Source organism: Hermetia illucens, chromosome 2 (assembly GCF_905115235.1).
Source record: "Hermetia illucens chromosome 2, iHerIll2.2.curated.20191125, whole genome shotgun sequence".
Taxonomy (NCBI): Eukaryota; Metazoa; Arthropoda; class Insecta; order Diptera; family Stratiomyidae; genus Hermetia; species Hermetia illucens.
The window spans coordinates 165,915,853-165,936,327 of NC_051850.1; the positions used below are offsets into that span (position 1 = coordinate 165,915,853).

Consider the following 20,475-nt stretch of genomic DNA (forward strand, 5'->3'; position numbering starts at 1 on the left):
TGTGAGGAGCTAGAAATTTGCGGAAGAATATGAAATATGTAAAAATAAGTATGTGTTAATGATACGCCTTGCTGTGAAGAAAATGGGAAACGTTTGTAAAAGGCAGAAATTATTTTTATTATATTGTTTGTTTTCTGAAAGGGAAAAAATAAAAACATAGCTGACTCACTTTCCATGTGATTAATGGAGGAAAACATATAGACAGCTAAAGGAAGTAACATGGCTATAATGGTCAAAACCGAATACGACCAGGCTTTGACCACAAAGGTCCCAATGGCCGATTCAATCAAATCCGTAAACCGGAAGCCTTAAAGAAGCGAGTAAAATTTTCAAGTACATAATCATACTAAGCATGTCAAACCCAACGCTACTAAGGATCAGATGCCAACCTAAGATACATAAAATAATCGCGAACTTAAAATTCCCCTCATACTCGAGGAAGGAGATCAGACCCGAGTCTGCAATGGAACTCATCTGAAGGGGTTTTTGCCACGAAGATTACCTGAGACCTAAGTAGAAGCTCTGATCCGGTCATATTTTCGGTGTAGATCTTATTCTTCTCATATTTCAGCAGTTCATAAAGGAGCGGCTCTGATTCGGTCTATTTCCAGTCCAGTCACATATTTCAGCAGCTTTACTAGCTGGCAGTTGCCATGCATGTGTGCTTATTCTTCCAAAGTCCGATTTTTTGGGTAGCAGTTTGAATAATTTTCAGATTTTAATGCCTTACCAATCAACATTCGTGTCCGGATAACTGAGTGGTTAAAGCATAAGACTGTCGTACTTAAGGCCGCGATTCAAATTTCACTGGTGGCAGTGGAATTTGTATCATGATTTGACGTCGGATACCAGTCGACTTAGCTGGGAACGAGTATCTGAGTCAAATCAGGATAATAATCTCGGGCGAGCGTAACACTGACGACGTTGCCCCGTATTGGGAACTGTGATCCTGTAGTGTAGGGTTACGGTATTGAATGAAGAGCTCTAACAAACTTCAAGGCCCTGATCCAATTGGGTTGTTGCGTCAACGATTATTATTATTATTATCATCAACAGCCATTATTTTTCATAACGACTAGTTGAAAGTTGTATAAGTTAAGTCCATTGTAGCATACAAAAACATGGAAAGCACCAAAATATTTTTCATGAAATGCCACATATATATACCGATTTTCATGGCGATCGGGTGAATAGTGTAGAAGTTGATCTGTTGCAGCGTCTTCTAGTAGCGAGCTACAACAATGTGGATGGGACCACAAAATTTAGCATGGTAAAATATATATATATATGTATATGCAGCAATTTTCATGGCGATCAGTTGAACGTTTTCGGAGTCTATCGATTACACACAAAAGGATATATGTATATAAAAACAACCCTGTAACCTACTACGGCGATCACTGGCCTACCAATAGGCTTATTAATGTTACGGAAATAGCCTCTTTTCGAGGCGCGGTAACCTTTTAACAGTTGATGACCGCCACAATATTTCAACAATGCTAGGAGGAAGGGGAGATCTTATTGTTCCTCGTCTTTATTCCCTCCCTCTCCAGGGGGAGCGTTGACAAATCTAACTTTACCTTGACAATGTCAAAATACCTCGCATTTTAAACGCCATTAGTTTTTAAGGGGGGTGGAAGCTGCAATTTTTAACGGGTTTTGATAGAGAAGATGTCTTGTTTTTCCATTTTTTCCAATTTTTAACGGGTTTTGATAGAGAAGATGTCTTGTTTTTCCATTATACTCTCGCTTCTGCCTGGGAGATAAGGTTCAAAGTCATACCCTACCGTTTTGACATGAAAAAAGCCAATTTGGGGCACCATCACGTTTTAAGAGGGATTATAAGCGGACCTTTCTCTTGCATACCCCTCTATTTTCTCTCCTTGACGCAATATGATTGAAAATTAAAACATTACCATGAAGACATAACAAAAACCCACTTTGAAGGGCCATGACTTTTCAAGGGGCTGACCACCACGAGTTCTCATTAGAAATAGAGGGGACCGCTTCCATTCTTAAGATTTTGTGTAAAACAAAACCTTATTCAAATCGGTTTACTGTTTGTCACGCGCATTTTTTCGCATGCAAAAGGGGGGTGTACATTTTTTTTCACAAATTTGTAGTCATGTGGAGTATTAAATGAAAGGTCTTGGTTAAAACTTTCCGAAGACGGTCTTAGTTTTGACATTTGTTGGAAAGGTGGGTAGTGGGGGGAGGGTCGAAACTGAACATTTCTTGCACGGACCCATTCTCGGAAACCACTCAACCGAAAAATCTGAAAAAATCCAAAGGCTATATGGTGTCTAGATCCCGAAATACCCTCCATGCCGATACTTAAATTCATCCTAGAATCATGAAATTTTGCAGTGATATATATCAATAATAATAATAATAATCGTTGGCGCAACAATCCATGTTGGATCAGGGCCTTGAAGTGTGTTAGAGCACTTCATTCAAGACCGTAACGGTACACTAGGAGGCAATGTGGTCAGCGTTGCGCTCGCCCGAGATTATTACCCTGATTTGACTCAGGTACTCATTCACAGCTGAGTCGACTGGCATCCGACGTCAAATCACGATACAAATTCCACTGCCACCAGTGAGATTTGAACCGCGACCTTCCGTACGACAGCCTTGCGCTCTAACCACTCAGCTATCCGGACAATATCAAGTTTGGTGGAAATCGCACCATTATTAACAAACTTCTAATAGGTCAAAATTGTCGCTTCTGTGCAAATCCAAAGCTTTGAATGTCAGTATCACGCAAAAGTGGACATACTCACCTAATATATGCATTACGTGCTAGGTACTAATAGGAAAAATGTCCACTCAAATGTCTTTATAAAAGAAATGCACAAAGCACTTCATACCTCAAGCGTCCAGCTTCCAGTTTCGCGACTTGTTATATAATAGATTTCTGCTACTTGCAAAGTCAATAGATTGTCGTTTTCTGTAGTATGTGTCCCTTGATTTACTAGAAAATTCACAACTAGCCTAAATGAGAAGTTTTGATAGGATAAAGCACACCCACATAATTTTAAGTTAGTAAAATCACTTAATGAAAATATCATGAACGGTGGGTAAGCCATTATGGGATAGTATTATACAATATCCTCCAAGATCACTCAATTGAAGTCCACTAGACTATTTGCTGTGGGGATATTTGAAAGAACAGGTCTACATATAAGGATACTCCATACTAGCAGAATTGCGAAATTCAGTATGGTTTTCAAATAGTATTTATGAATCACATTTCCAGGTCTGCAACTGCAATTAATTGAGGTCCTAATTATGTAATGACATTAGCATAGTGTGAATTAGAAGGTGATTAGTTAGCCAGACTTGATTTGGAAGATAGTTTCCTTTATTGGCTAATAGTAAATAAAAATATATACAAATATGTATTTCGAGGACCAACTGTCCCCTTCTTCAGTGTTTTATCTTCTTTTACGTATAAAAAAACAAAACACCGAAGAAGGGGATAGTTGGTCCCCGAAAAAATTTATATATTTTAAATTACTATTAGTCCACAAAGGAAACTATCTTCCAAATCAATCTTTTTCTTTGATATTGACATAATTTTATCACAGAAAACTAAGAAAATTTTTTGTAAGAAAATTAGTATATTGTTGAAATTTAAAAAAATAGATATATATGTTATATGGATGAAAATGTATGTTATGAAGATGAAAATCTATCTTTTAAGAGCTACTACTCCCAAAGAAATTACTTTATTTTCGTAGGTTCTTATATTTTAGACTGAAGCCTTAGCTACGATCAACGGTTTTTTTCAATGACCCAGCTATCTTAATTTTTGAGTTATTAATATTTTATTATTGCAAAGGTGGTGATTTTTTTAGAATCCAAAAAATTTACATAACATTTTTTTGCTTGGAATTGTATGAGGAATCGCCTGGCATATAGTACAGTTTGTCCGGTTGTGTTGAAACACGCTGCATATAGAAAACATTGGATATAGAAATAGTTACCGTTGGCTTAGGCGCTAAGAATAATGGAATTATGTTTTCTGTCCGATATTAGATTAGACCTAGAATAATAGAGGTCATATTTCGGAGGATGGTTGAGAAAATATTTCTAAATTAATTGTAGGTTTAATTGTGGAAAGTTTAGTGTGAACCATTCTAAAGGAAGCTATTATAGGTAATGCGTATACAAATTAACTGCATATTAGAATATCTGGCACATATCTCATTAAAGTACATAATTCGGCATGTCTACCTAAAAATGACATGTAGTTGTACATGTGAATACGTGCATAACAAAAATGTATGTCCGCAAAGTATGTCTGATCGAACGAAGACCGAGAGAACGAGAATTGACCTTGTTCATACATTTTATCAGTGCAAAAGGAAGTTCATTTTTTGTATAAGAAGAACAGTTTTATTTCACATCCGATTTTTGTTGGTCATCCAGACATTTACGCAAACAAGAACGAATTCCATAATTTTATTTTTCTTATGTAGAATTGCGGTTGAAATGCACCCAGTGTCAATGAATTTATACATAGTCAATGAACAAAACTGAATTTAAAAAAATGCAAAAATAGCCACAACCACTTTCTAACCACAGACTGTCTGCAATCGGATTTTAAAAATATTCTTTAGTACAAATCCAGGGTTAAACGGTCATTGGGAGCTGCCTTGCCCAGCTGATAGCCGAGCGTGTATCTCGTCTGATTGGCGTTTTGATATTTTTGTCAAGCCAATTAGGAATTCAGAATATTTTATTATGTATTCCAAACGCGAAACATACATAAAATTAAAATAAAGAAAAAAATACGGAAACCTATATAATATGCGTGAATGTCGGGTGACGCTAAAATTTGTAATCGCTGAGCGATTAAACATAGCCAGCGGATGCTTTCATACTTCATTCAATCGCAGTTGACCGTTCGCTTATCATTGCATTTCTCGTTGATTATAAATAAAGTCACGATCGTCAAGCATTGAACTTTGCTGAACGGCTCTCTAAAGATAACATTCTTTTCGTATTACACAGACGTTCCAGCCAGGCATATATCCCAAAGCTCCACAAGAATGGCCCCAGGTAAGATCCGTATTTTTCTATCGCTAGAACTACCCTGATTTAAGTCTGTTCTTATTGTCAATGTTTCAGGAACCACTACAAAACCGAAATTGGTGGCCGTAGAGGAATCGCGAAGATTCATGATCGATTGCTTCACTGCCGCTAATACTCCCAAGGAAAATGCAGTAGCCATGGCTGACCTTCTTATCGCCGCTGACCAACGAGGCCACTTTAGTCATGGAATGAATCGTCTGGAAATGTACATCAACGACCTTTTGAAGAATTCAACTGACGGATATGCAGTGCCTAAGATACTCAAGGAAACTCCCGCTACAGCCTGGGTTGATGGATTGAACGGATTAGGTGCAGTTGTAGGAAACTTTTGCATGGATCTAGCCATCCAGAAGGCGAAACAAGTGGGTGTTGGTTGGGTGTGTGCAAAAGGCTCGAACCATTACGGCATAGCTGGATGGTATTCTCTGCAAGCGATGAAAGAAGGACTAATCGGAATTTCAATGACAAACACATCTCCATTAATGGCTCCGACTCGCAGCAAAGAAGCCGCATTAGGAACAAACCCCATTGCTGTTGGTGCACCTGCTGAGACCGAAGGCTTCCTGCTCGATATGGCTACCACCGCGGTGGCTGTTGGTAAAATTGAAATTCAACGTCGCAAAGGAGAACCTCTTCCACACGGCTGGGCACAAGATCCAGAGGGAAATGAAACCACAGATCCAGAATTAGCATTCAAAACTGGCTGTCTGTGTCCATTAGGCGGTAGTGAAATCACATCTGGATATAAGGGTTATGGCCTGGGAGCTGTTGTTGATATTCTGTCTGGTGTACTGGCAGGAGCTAACTATTCAACGAAAGTTCGAAAATGGACCCATGCCGGCGCTGATACACATGCCGACTTAGGCCAAGTGTTTATTGCAGTGAATCCTGATTGTTTCGCTCCTGGTTTTGAGGGTCGTTTGGAAGATTTGCATGCCCGGTTACATGGTTTGGCACCGGTGAGTAATCAGCACTCAATTTTTTCTTTAATATATTCGTTTCTACTATATAATTCCAGACTGATCCTAAGAAACCTGTGTTGATTCCGGGAGAAAAAGAACGTCTGAATATAGAAGCTGTGAAAAAGGCAGGTGGTATCCAATATTTAGAAAATCAATTGAATACCTGTGCATCGTTAGCAGAAAGATTGAAAATCCAGCCGATGAGGTTCCTGTAATAAATCCTACAACCGTTGTGATCAGTGCGCATTTGTTTAAGTAAAGTGCATTTAAACCATTAAATATACATATTTGTTGATTTTTTCTAAGATGTTGTTATCGCTATTGTTGAACGGAAATACACAAGTTTTGCCTTAATCTCATCTCAATGAGATATTTTGTATGTAATTCTCGCAATCTTAGATGAGAAAATGTATTGTTTCTATAATACATTACTCGGATAAGCTATAGTAATTCTACTGGAGCGAGCACTATAGTTTTATGTGACGTGACTAATAATATCTATTCGAAAAACTACGAAACAATACACTTTATGATACATTAAGCCGGTCTAATACCATATTTTATGTGTTACATTTCTATCAAGAAATGTATTGCTCTCTGATAAGAATGTGTACTCACTTATTGACAATAAAGCTGTTGTACAATAAAATACAGCCCATCTAATTATTTCACTCATATGTTACTACGAGATTAAGCTCAGTGACAAAATTTTCGCTTCGAAACAAATATGCCCGCATTGACGTGAAACCCATAAATCGTAGAGTCATTGATTGTATTAATTTATTCATGTATCGCGAGTTATCTGTAAGGTCCAAAAACCAGAAATTCCACGCGCTTAAAACAAGAATTCAGTGTATTTAGGAGATTGTCGCCATGGACTAATGGAAATTTACTAATTTTTGCCAGATTGTGTGGGTTACGTTTTACGATCAAATAAATTTGAACAACAAAAGGTTAAAACTTATCTGCAAAGTGTATTGTGTACTTATCAACACACTCTATGAGAAGGCTATCATCAAAGGACAAAACAATATGGAAGATCGACACTTTTTGAAGAGGATAAAAGGCTCTTGATACGATATCCAATAACCATAGTGTCTTACTAAGGATGACACTAGGCTACCGTGATTTCTAATGTTACAGGAAGCAATGGAACGATAAATCTCAAATCTACGACGGATTCATTCAAATTAAGTTCTAGACACTCAAGTTCACCCCTAATCAGAATGATGTCTTTCGACAGTTAAAACTCGTTGCGCCACTCTGAAAAGAATATGAACATTTATCGGATCTATAGAAACGTATTTAATCCAGTGCCTGGAGGAAGGAAGCAGCAAGCAAAACCACTTGGTGTGCTAATTAACTAAATAAAATTAGTTCGCAAAAGAAACTTTAGAACCTGTTTACCGGTTCACACCAAATCTACTACCATCCACCGGTCTGCTCCGTAGTCTACGTGAATGAACTTCTATATGACTTCGGCCACGTAATTTCCTATAGTTAGCTATATGGACAAAATTCGGTTCGGAAATATAACATTTAGAGGTGCACCAGAAACCTTGAGAAGGTCATCTGCTTTAGGGGTTTCAAGAGGTATATAGAACCTAAAACATAATCATATCCGACCTTTTCGAACGACTTACCGGCGTACGGCTTTTTCAGGTATAAATCCTTCCCCAGAAGGATTTGACCTTAAATGACAAGCTAAAACCAACTCTGTGATGAAGAAAGAAGGAAAAAGGAGTAACTTGGGGAAAAAACTGGAGACCCTTGAGGTCGAAAAAAGAGATAGTATCACACCGGAAAAACCGAAGGTGGAAATAATACGAAATTTGGAGGAGGAAGGTAAAACTCTATAAGAAACTAACAAACCGCGTCAATGGGAAACCGCATTTCACCACTCTTGTACGAAGTGTTCATGGACTAATTGGAAAGGAAACTCAAGGAGAGGAGTGCACTATCTAGATTTTGTGTGAGGTGTGTGGACGATGGTTTTGCGATAACAAAAGAAGGGACATGGAAACCCTTCTGGATAGATTAAACCGAAACATAACTTTCACTATGGAATCTAGCAAGGTGCCTTTCTTGGATCTCGAGACCATCAGGAAAGAGGGGAAATTCCAATATGAAGCCTATCGAAAAACAACACATTCGGAACGGACCATTCCTTTTAATTGGAATCATGAAAATGGCAGCATACAATGCCATAATAAGGAGGATAGAGATGATCACAGTATCGATCAGCAAAGACAGCAAAAAACAAGGAAGAACGGTGCATACTGGACACGGTGTAACAAATTTCTTTCTATCTACAGCAGAGAATGAAAAAGAAGGCACGAAGAAAATAAAAGGAAGAACTTTCTATAATATTTGGAACCGAATAAAAGTCATCCTTTTGAAAATTTGAATATTTGAGTGTCCGTGGACCACAAAAATAGAATAAAGTTTCTTCTCAATTGGTCCGATCCGACATCAACTGGGTACGGACTGGGATTCTCTCAATCACCAAAAAAAAAATTTTGCTATAGCATAGTTTGGTTCTGCATATAAGGCCGTTTCTACTTAAATACACTTCGCAATTATGTCGTGTTTGCGATTATAGTGCTCTCGGCGGTTTTGGATATAACGCGGAAATTAACAGAGAAGAAAGAAATAGAAAAATAAAAAAAAAATATAAGCCGGCCGTAGCAACAGTACTTCAGAAACTGGGTGAGGTTATAATTAATCTCCCCATGTTGTCTCTCCAACCAATTCTTGATAGTAGGGATCAGCCTATCTGTCCACCTTCCGAATGGTCCCAATGCTCCTGTCATCTGTTTACAGATCTTTCCCTTTTGGCGTTCTTCATCTGTGACAAAGGAAAGACTGACTTCAGATTGTATATACATACTCGTCATCTCATCTGCCAAGATGTAAATTGGTATCATTCCGGAGATGACGAATGCAGCCTCATCTGAGATGGTTCTGAAAGCAGAACCACACTATTAGGGCTGTCCTCCTACAGGCCGCACTCACTTTATGATATGTGAAATGTCTTTCCCCAAATAGGAATGGCATAAACCAACATCGAGCTCATCACCCTGGCAATAAGTAGCCTACAAGTATACCTTGGCCCTCCCATGTTCAGTATTATTCTTGTCAGGGCTATACTGGTCGTGGATTCCTTGTCACAAGCATATTGTCACGTGTTGTTTAAAACTTATCTTCCTATCTATCATCACTTCCAGGTAGTTGATGGTCGGCTTGGAAGTGACGATGTGATTGCTGATTCTAATTCTGGTGTAATTTTGCGTCCGTTCTCGCAGATAGTTATCGGCATAGCTGCGAGATAAGTGGGAATACCAATCGTGGTCAGGCCCTTTCATATAAGGTTCCGATTGGCCGAATTAAATGCGTTTTTCACGTCCAAGGTCACCATCATGCAATTTTTTGCTGGTACTGTCCCTTCCGTGAATTGCATTTTCGGCAAAGCCAGTAATCAATTCGATGGCATCAATAGTTGATCGAGCTTTACGGAACCCAGACTGCCGATCTAAAAGCTCCTTCCTGGCTTTCGACGATCGGGAGTAGTCTATTGTAAATTACCTGCTTCCGTAGCCTACACAATGACGAAATTTATGAGCGATACCATGACCGTCCGGTTGTGGATAAAATCCGACTCAATAGGTTACGGTGGGCGGGTCACTTAATCCGTATGGATGATCCCACCCGGAAAGTCTATAAGGGCAATATCTATGGTAGAAAAAGAAGACGAGGCAGACCCTGCCTAAGATGGAGCGATGGCGTGGGTCAGGACGCCAGACAGCTTTTAGGGACATCGAATTGGTGGACCTCGGCGCAAAACCGGGATGTCTGGAGTTCCTTATTAAGGCAGGCCTAGTCCGGATACCGGTTGTTGCGCCGTTGATGATGGTGATGAAATTACCTGCTTCAACATTTTCTCCATAATGTCTACAGGATATATGGGCCTATTAGAAGATGGTTCACATGGAGGTTTGCCAGCCTTAGGCAGCTTCTGCCGCTTTCATGCTGTTGGGAATATCCTTTAGACACACACGCTTCGAACAATTCAGCGAATATGTCCGGTCTGGATTTTACGGCGAGCTTAAGGGCTCTGTTCGGAATGCCGGCCACGCCCGGAGCTTTGTTATCACATATTCTGCTGTAGATCTCCAACAGTTCGTCCGTGGTCACTGCAAGAATTGCCGTCACATTCAAGAATCTCTGAAATGTGTCAGTGCCCCTTTCTTGCTGGGAAAATAACCCCTCGGTGATGATTTTCAATAAGAGTGTAGGGCACGTGATCTGTGGGGATGATCGTCCTCTCAACCGTCCCATCACAATTCTATAGGCACTCCTCCAGGGGTTTACATCTTCTTCCGAGCAGAGCTCCTTAAAGCATTCCTCCTTGCTCCGTTGAATGGCAAGTTTAAGGTTTTTGCAGGCTACCTTGTAAGGATGCTCCTTTTGCCCCTAATCATTCCTTCCTATCGCCGTCTGAGCGATTCGTCTGGCTCAGTGGCAATAAGCACCTCCTAGGCATGTGACGCAGTCATGCACATGGCAAGCTCTCTCCGTACGACCGCCTGCCTTAGCAGGTTGGTCTAGTCACATTTCCAAGAAGCTTCCCTCGTCCAATGCTTTTCTCGGTAACGTACCAACTAGGGGCCCGTGAACCAAAAACGTAGGAGTAAGTTGCTCTCTATTTGGACCGGTCCAACATCATGTGGATGTGGACTTAGGACCCCTCATATTCTAAACAATAATCCAAAAGAAAGGTTTATGGATTATAAAAGCGGAAAAAAGTTTTTTTCTAATTGCTCCGGTCCGAAATCAGTTGGATGCAGACTTAGAACTCCCTCAACTCTTAGCTTTGTAAGAATGTTGGTACTTAAAAATTCTTTATTTTCTATATTATTTATGTACTGGATAAAGGTGAACTGTTTTCTTAAATCTACTAATTAGTGATAATAATTGGCGATATTACTTACCATACGTATTCGATTGGGTCGAACCATGTTCGAGAGTGAACTCATAATTTTCGGTAAACATATCGTCGACACCATCTTAAACTAACGAATGTGATTTTGTGTAGTTTTCAGGAGAGCAACAACAATTATTAACAATGTAACAATCTGGAAAATGGCATTTTTCACATTCGTTAGTTTAAGATGGTGTTGACGATATTAGCAATTGTCTGGAAAAGATTTTCTTTTCCGAATCAGTACCTTACATAAAGTCGTCCGTTCGATCCGTACAAATTAAATCAATCCCAATGCTCCTCACTTCACTCGATATGCTCATGGGTCCACTCCAGAGGAGCACGCTCAAGCCGACTCGAAAATTGGTATTTTTAACAGATCTTTGTCCATCAAGTCCACACTCTCATAATCATCCCCGGGCAAAACCCACAGAAATTTGTACGTTTTCAGACGAAGCCAACTATTCTTTTAAATCATCTAATCTTCTATTTTGAGGCCTAGATTTCAAGCAGATGCATGATTTTTTTTTAGATTTTTTCGATGGATAGGTTCTGAGAATGACACCTGCTTCACATTTTGAGGCTTTACTCTCCTATGTTTCGTCCAATATCAAAAATACGACCAGCTTGGAAAAGTATTAAATGGGCCCTTGCATGTTCCACCAAGCAAAGCCATATTCCGTAAAAAAAATTGCACTCCTCTTTCACATATATGAGTAGTCCCCCTTGAATTCAACGAAGCGATCTGCTATCAAGGGATTTACAAAACATATAGGATAAATTTAACCGTGTCCGAAAAAATCGGGTGTGGCTGGTTGCCACGGACGGAGAGACAGACGGACAGAGACACATTGAATCGATTTTAATGATTCTGTTTCCCCCAAAACCTTAAAAAGGATGTGGCTTAATTTGTGGTTGCTTAAGGGTTGGCTTTTGTTTGGCAATGGGAGTCCCCATACATTCAAATGGGGGTGTAAATGTTTGTCACCAAATATAGTCATGTGGAGTATCCAATGAAAGATCTTGGTTAATACTTCCCGAAGACGAAGTAGTTTTGACATTTGTTGGAAAGGTGGGGAGTGCGTACTGTATTAATGTGTATTAATGAAGTCATTATATACAATTCGCTAAAAAATTCACAAAGATAAGTTTAAACGAAAGCAAAGATAAGCTTAAGCTAAAAAATACTTACATTAATAATTGACACAATTTCTGGGACAAAGGGTAGTACTTTGGGGTTGAATTTTGAAATAAGTAATAAATTGTTAATGAGCGTTCTTTCGAGATGGAAATGGTGGAGGAAGAGTTAATAACTTTCCCAAGTAAAAATCAATCTTTGAATGTGGTAATTCCAATTTAATAAATAATTTAATTTCCAATTTTCTGTTTTTTTCTAACAGGGAGCGGTTTTCACCACCTTAAAACAAAGAGCGCATATTGAGCATATATAACTTCAATTTGAACTTGAAATAGAGAATAAGATGAATTTAAACCAAAAATTTCATGTAAATCCATGTTGACCGGAAGATTTCGGAGGTCTAAACCGATTTTCACCTTAAGTGATCGACTATATCAGAAGAAGGACTTTTCTACACACTTTGTAAATAGACCAAAGTTATCTAATCATTCATAGACTCCACATCGTAAACAAAACCACAATGCAAACATTTACTGTGTAAACAAATGTCTATTCGACCAAATTATTATGTACTCCACGTGCTTCCTTGCAATTTACAACCCATTCAAAATTTTGCATCAGCTGTGAATTTGTATCTGAGTTGAATCAGGGTAGTAGTAGTCGACGGGCTCAATGCGTGTTAGTGAATCTTTACGGTCTAGAAATGAAATGCTTTAATGTCCTTTAAGGTCATGGCTAAAATTGAATAGTTGCCCAATCGATTATTATAAGTAAAATGGAATTAATTTCCGCAATGATATTCATTGATGATGGATGATGGTAGAATAGCTAACTAAATTAAGTTCATCAAAAATACTATAATTTTTGTTTTAACTTATCTTCAACGAGGTAATCAAGTATGTATATGTATGGTATGCTTGCATAGATATATCTGAATAGAGGTCAGGAATCACGTGCGTTTACTTTGCTTTTCCAAGACGGCGAACAGCACCCACTCGTGGCGGAAAAAATAGAATTAATAATATTTTCTGCATGAAAGGCCACGTATGATTCTAAATTTCGTGGGAGTTAAAAATTGTCATGTGAACTCACACGCGCAAATGGATGAGTTTGCAGCTGGCAAAAATGATTATCCGTGATTTTTCCATTTGACGATCAAATACCACTTAATAATTTTCATAGCTGGAAAAAACTAACAGAGAATCGTTTGCTTAGGAGGAGGTAAATTTTAGACGAAGATATTTAAAAAGGTAACATTTTGTGGCTACGGATACTTTGATCTCTCGGGTCACTGCGCTCCTTATTCCTTTAGTCGTTCCCCTTTAACCTACCCTACGCGGTCATTATTTCAAATGGACTGATGAAAAACTGATGGACCGATAAGTTTTAAAAAGTAGTTCCTTTGTTTCCGATACTTCGTTTGAAGTAAAACTATTGAAAGGAAAAGTTTCCAGTTTAACTATAGATTTATTGTTTTTTTTTCAAAATTGTAGACACATGTTTCGGACACAACATGTGTCCTTCTTCAGTGTTGGTTTTATAATTACAAAACAAGCACTGAAGACATATCCTGTGTTCGAAACACTTGATGGACCGACATTTTAAGTATAAACAAGCCAACAAAAACGTGTCTTTGTTGTATGGATTTAAACATTTGGAAATCATGTTTCGATTAATAAGCCATCAGTTTGTCATAATTTTGTTATTTTGATTAACGCCAAACTGATAAAATACTGATCGTCGACGTTAGGTTACAACTTCGATGATCAGACTAATTTCGGCAAGTGATTTCCAATCATCGAAGATGCCTCTCCCGCGAATTTTCCGTGATCGCTGCAATCCCATATCTCCTCATTTCGGATGTGATCATGACATCTTATAACACTGGTTCAACGCAACAGGTTTGCTTCTGTTACCGCGAGGCGCCGTTCGTTATCTTTTATAGTCAGCCCACCTTCAGGATCACCATAGAGGGCGACACTGACTTAAATTTTGGATTTGGCATTCTTCAACTCGAGTTGTTGCTTTATGTTTAAAACGTTCGTTCACTTCTATCAACTACTAACCGTAAAAGTTGAACCGCTTGTAAATATCGCATAGCTTCAATCTTGGTTAATCAGTTCGTTGACCCAACTTAAATATTTTTTAGTGTACATTGCCGACAGTGCAGATTTGGTCGTTGTGCTGTTGTGGTACAGGTTTCTCGAAGTCTTTCTCTGATTATGTTTAATGTTATTTTAATATTCTTTTTCTGCATTTTTTCTTGTTTGACACAAAGATAATGATGGAGACTTTATGAGCAAAGCGGTGATGCATTTGTCCTGTGTTTTAGTGATACCTTTGCGTGACCTCCTAAATAGATCATCGACATTGATATAAGCTTCAAAATTCCTAATTCATTTGACTACGAATGTTCTGGGACCTTTCATGTTCTCAGATACCTGAGCTAGGCTCTTTTTGGGCTTCATTTCGAAGTTTATTTTTATCCATTCAAAGGGACGAATATTTTTATGGGGGGATCCCCCCGTACTATCTTTTGATTTACTCGCATATTTCGCTTTTATACCACTAGTTATCAGTCTACAGTTGTTTTTAACTTGCTTAAATATCAATTAATTTACGATAGTATTTTCCCCTCGCAATTATAATCATTGGAAAAGCATAAATTTCTTACTTTGAAAATGTTTATTCTAAAATAAATGTGTGCTCGTCAATTCACAATGGTCTTTTGATACATGATTCGCGTCTTGGGAAATAGGCACAACTGTCAAAACAAACGTGGAAGCGTGTTTGGTGTGTTCGCAGGTTTCGGTTCTTAAATTCCCCGTGGAGTGCAAAATTCAGGACTGGTTCAGCAAAGAATTGTGAAATATGAAGCTTATTACGTACAATTTTCTAACTTCGAAGTGCATTCGAGGTGTTAAAGTGGGATACCCTCTGAAACTCAAGGTCAATTTTTTGCCATGCCATTGCCGACTATATAATTTTCGAATAATAAATGCGTTTCTTTTCTTCAGATTGTCCAAAAAGAAGTCGTACAAACTGATTTCAATCCAGAATTTATCACTAGGCTACTGCCGCGTCTGGATTATCCCACAGTTCATATGGCAGCTGAACTGGTAACACAAACGTTTGGTCCCCGCAAAGGATTCTATTCATGTTTGATTTATTATTGTTATAGGTCGATTGTGCCGAAGGAGTCCCAAAAGAGTTGGGTGAGAACTATGCAGCTGATCAGGACCTACTTCAAAAATTGCACCACATCCTCTTAGAGATTGACATCATCGAAGGGCAACTGGAGTGTCCGGAGACTGGTAGAATATTTCCAATAACACAGGGAATACCGAATATGCTATTGAATGAGGATGAGGTGTGAATTTTAAGTGATAATAAACGTAATTTTAAGTATACATCATTTTATATTTTTTAATTTCGGCGGCTGTATCAGATACTGATCGGAATTTACTTGGAAGAAGGTCAAAATCGAAACTTGGTAAAGTTTGAACTTTCAACCGTACCCCGTAAGGCGGAGAGTATGAGGAGGATATGTAGAAAAACGAGGGCCCTCTTTCTAATCCCGTTGAAGAATTGCAGTGCAGCCGGCAAAAGAGACCTCTTGGCGGCTCAATCTGCGCTATTCTCATGTCAAAACGGTTGGGTTATAATTTTGAATCACTCCCGCAGGGTAGAGGAGGCTATCAAGTTAGAAGCTGGTGACCCCGTTTCAAAACCACGGCGGTCTTCTCCCTCCTCTTTAAATGGAAGCGGGGTTGATATTAATCTGGTAAAGTTTGATTCGCCAGGCCCACCCCCGGAAAGGGAGGGCATGTGGAAAAAACGAAAGATCGGTCTTTTTAGCAACGTTGGCGGTCATCCTCGTTGAAGGGTTATATATATATGGTTGTCATTCACCCTTTGGTGGGGTATAGCGCGTCGACTACATCTACGCGCCATCTTTCGCGGTTAATTGAAATGCCCTTCAGCTCTTCCCGAGACACTCATACTGCTCGCCTATTGTTCTGCGCCGTGTCCTTAGGTCATCTTAGGAGAGTGGATTCCATTGCATGACATAGCCTGCTATACAATTATCGATCCTCCTTAATGTGTGACCTATCCACTGCCAGTTTCGTTTTCCGATCACAGTATGTTTGACTGTGCCTGTGCGCCGTACAATTTCTTCTTTCGAGATAGTATCAGGCTGGGGTACTCCGATGATACGACGCAGACAGGTGTTCACGAAGGTTTGGTGCTCCTGAGAAACAGTGGAATTTACTTTCTATGTTCTACTCCCATATAGCATACAGAAAGAACACTAGCACAGACCAGTCTCAACTTGATCTTGCTGTTGAGATAACTGAATTTCTAAATTTTAGACAGGGCAGCGTAAGCGAATCTAGCGCTATTCAGCCTTCGGGCAACATTCAGTTCGGTGCCACCGTCGGCAGAAATCGCGCTCCCTAGACACAGAATTTGATCAACGTCTTCAATGCTCTGCTCATTAATGCACATAGGGAGATGGCGAGAATATTTCGAGCAGATTTCAACTGAAGAATTTTGTCATCCTCCACTTCCACAATCATAACCGACATTTGGAGCAGTTCCACCTGTCAACGCAATTGGTGCTCAGAGGTGGCGGTCAGGAAGACTGGGCGGCAACCCTGTCGGCTGAACAAAAACCAAGTGGCCGAGGAGAACCTCCATAGTGGTGGCACCGGGAAACGCTGTATCACATTGGCTTGCCGGCCGTGAAGCAGTAGGCGAATGCTCCAAAGGCCTAATTAGGGCGATCAGACCCGAGTCTGAAGTGGCAATAGGTCACGAAACCTTACCAGAGGTATACTGGAACCATGGGAGCCGGGATATCCCCTGAATTCACATACTTCAGGTGAACTCCTGTTGCCTGTGCGTTCAGCTCGGTTGTCTGCGGTTGGCCCCCTAGTGGGAACTTCATGGAGGTTGTGGTTGGGTTCAAGCGAACAGAGACCTTCAGTCCTCAGCGTGATGCTGTGTTTCAACACGGGGGTCCTTAGTTCGAGACAGGTACCCACATAAAACACGGTGACGTTACTGCCAACGCAACTGAAGTCGAGGAATAAAACGAATGAAATTGGGAAAAGCAACAGGACCTGACGACATCGCATCTGACCTCTGGAAAGCGAAGAGCTGCGACCCAACACTGGCTCAGTGATCCGGTTACTTTCCCATACCATGAAGATTTCTGAACTTATTCTTTACAACCGTGTTCGCGGAATCGTTGAAATAACCGTGAATTAAGCTGGGTTTGTCAAGAACTGGAGAACTACTGACGCAATACACACTGCGCCGGTACTCATGGAGAAACACAGAAACACGGAAGCATCGCCCTCTTTGCATTGGATTTCTGGATCTAGAGAAAGCGTTTGACCGTGTACCACACGAACTCCTCTGATATGCTAGAAGTGCTAGAAGAATCCGTGCGCTGGGTTCAATTGCTCTACCAGGATCTGAAAAGTAAAGTTCGAAGTGTGACGGGTGTATCAAAACCACTTCGTGTCTCTGTTGATGTTCATCAAGGAAGTGCTCTCTCACCACTCCCCTTTGTTCTTATTATGGGCGCTGTCACACAGGACATCCAACGTTCAGCAACCGATGTTTTCCTGCCGTCTCATAGCAAAAATGGTCTGGAGCAACTTGTTCAAAAATTGAATGATCGCTTCATGCAACACGGTCTCAGATTGAATCTGAATAAAACTGAGTTTTTGTCGACTGATCCCTATGAAACAGACAAAATCACTGTCAGCGGCAGTGACCTGCCCAGAACTGAGCAATTTAAATATCTCGGGTCAATGCTATTAGCCAATGGAGAATTGTGTCACGAAATTGATTGCTACATTAAGGCAAGCTGGATGAAGTGGCGTTCCACAAGGAGTGTTCTTTGTGATCGACATATCAACGAATGGTTCAAATCTAAAATTTACCGCAATGTTGTCCGTCTTGTTGCCGCCTATGGTTCCGAGTGTTGGCCGACTATAAAAGACAATGAACGGCGTCTTGCGGTAATGGAGGCGAAGATGTTGCGTTGGACTAATGGGGTGTCACGTTTTGATCACTTCCGAACTGGGGATGTCCTCGATCGATAAGGAGTTGCACCGATCGTGGAAAAACTGCGAGAGAGGCGCCTTCGATGTTATGATCACGTAATTCGCGCTAACGAGAATTTACTTGTCAAGATTGGTCTGAATATCGATGTCGATGATAAACGACCAAAAGGCCGGCCGAAACAACGGTGGCTTGATACCCTGGATGCGCATTTAAAAGTCTCGCGCATCAGGCATTTCATAAAATAAAATGGCGAAACCGATCACGACGAGCCGACCCCGCCTGTGAACAGGACAAAGACTGAAGAAAAAGAAGAACTTGAAGAAAATATAGAATCAATGAAGAATCTTTCCCGTTCAAACCAACATTTATTTTACTGTTTGCAGTTACAATTGTTAACAAAATTAAAGAAAAAAATACTGAAATGAAATATACCTGTAATTTCCAGTACACATAAAAAAGTGTTAATCTTATAAAAATATTCAATGGCAAGTAGTTTCCTTTTTCTTTGGTTTAAAATTTAACAAATGTTTTGAAGTAAGGGAGAAAAAGTTCGCCTGAAAAAATATCTTCCAATAAGACCCGCATATGTAAAATATTTATTTATGTAGTAAATCTAAATATTCTCATGGATTAATTTCTCCCTACTTGAGGACGTAATAGTTGCATCATAATATCTTATGATTATTTAGTATGGCTGCGTAATTGATAATGGATAATGGTTTCCCTTTTATATTGATGTGCCTTGCAAGAATTAACTCTTAAGGTTTAATATTAGAATGTCATGTAAATGCATTTTACGAGGGCATGGATTATGGAATCTTCCATATGAACGTAGATAAATTCGTTATTAACATTTAAGAAATTGTAAGTTGAATACTGATAAAATCATATTTCTAAATCAACATTTAATCGCTAAATATTTTGAAATACTTCAAATGTAAGTAACATTCAACGTTTCAGCGAGCTCGATGGTTTTAAAGAGCGTCCATTAGGTGGTCTCAGTAATAGTACGGGGGTGAATTTGCAAATCAGAGTAAGAAGGTGTGGAAGTTCTAGAAGTAGCTTTCGAATTCAGTATGCAATATTTGGACTGCGTGTAAACAATCATTTAGGTTTCTGGAGAAATTAAGGATTTGTGCTTTTTGGGGGTTTATTAAAGAAAAATTCTTCAGAGAGTTATCTACCCTATGCAAAATCCGTATTCGTAACTACACATTTTACGAATTTTTCGGATATTATTCGAAATTAGTTCTAAATATGTCAGATGAAATACACAAATTTTATTGCCTACAGCGTCTGCAATTGTCTAATGCGAAATATTAGTTGCGATCATTATTTGGATTTCTTGCTTAAGTCAAAACAAAATTCGTATTCGTACACCCTGTCGATCGGTTGAAATATGCTTTTAGTACAATACTTGTTGTGCCACCTTGTAAAATTTCAGTTGTTAACCTCAAGTAAATTGTGATAAGCAATTTCGAGCAAAGCATAGTTAAAAAAACGCCTTCTTTTAAAAAAGAATTATAATGGGTAGAAAATCTGCTGAAAATCATCTGAAAATCTCGCTTTTGGAGAAGGGTAATTTTTTTAGACGAAAGTAAATTCAATGTGAAAATATCTGACGAGCATGTGCGAATATGGCGTGAAAGGAATACAAGGCTCTTCACTAGAAACCTTATACCGACTTTCAAACATGGTGGCGTTTCCGTAATGGTCTGGGGATGTTTTGGTGATTCTGGTGTCGGTAATTTACACTTTGTCGGTGGTATAATGGATGCCAAACAATACATTCAAATTTTAAAAGTTAATTTGCATGAGAGTGCCCGAAATTTGAACATGCACAGAAAGTACATATTTCAGCAGGATAATGATCCAAAACATACTGCACTTAATAGGCGCCTTTGGTTGCTTTATAATTATCGAAAATGGTGGAATACGCCTCCATAAAGTCCCGATATTAATCCCATAGAAAATTTAGGCTATATTTTTACGAAAAAAATTGAAATATTTTAATAAGGAACACCATAGACCTTAAAATCGCTTTGCCTACAGAATAGGAAAAAATTTCACCAAATTTAACACAAAATTAGTTGAATCTATGCCACTTAAGGCAATAAAAAACAGAAAGGGCACCCAATAAATTTCTAAAAATAAAATTATGTTACGTTTTTTAATCCAATTAAGTGTACCAATACGGATTTTGTTTGGATCAG

The 20,475-nt window shown here is 39.2% G+C and overlaps 2 protein-coding genes across 2 annotated transcripts in view; both read left to right on the forward strand.

Moving 5' to 3' along the window:
- Positions 1–6,713, forward strand: part of LOC119647983 (uncharacterized oxidoreductase YjmC) — an 18,642-nt gene extending 11,929 nt beyond the window's left edge. Inside the window, exons 2-4 of the mRNA XM_038049366.1 lie at positions 5,020–5,067; positions 5,137–6,059; positions 6,119–6,713. Coding sequence (XP_037905294.1) covers positions 5,020–5,067; positions 5,137–6,059; positions 6,119–6,277 — 1,130 coding nt within the window. The 3' untranslated portion in view covers positions 6,278–6,713. The remainder of the gene's footprint in view (positions 1–5,019; positions 5,068–5,136; positions 6,060–6,118) is intronic.
- An 8,212-nt stretch (positions 6,714–14,925) lies between these two features.
- On the forward strand, positions 14,926–15,596 carry LOC119649005 (multifunctional methyltransferase subunit TRM112-like protein). The gene is made up of 3 exons (XM_038050948.1): positions 14,926–15,130; positions 15,199–15,300; positions 15,363–15,596. Exons 1-3 carry the CDS (start codon positions 15,053–15,055, stop codon positions 15,555–15,557), a joined length of 375 nt encoding a protein of 124 aa, XP_037906876.1. The 5' UTR covers positions 14,926–15,052; the 3' UTR covers positions 15,558–15,596.
- The last annotated feature ends 4,879 nt before the right edge of the window (positions 15,597–20,475 follow it).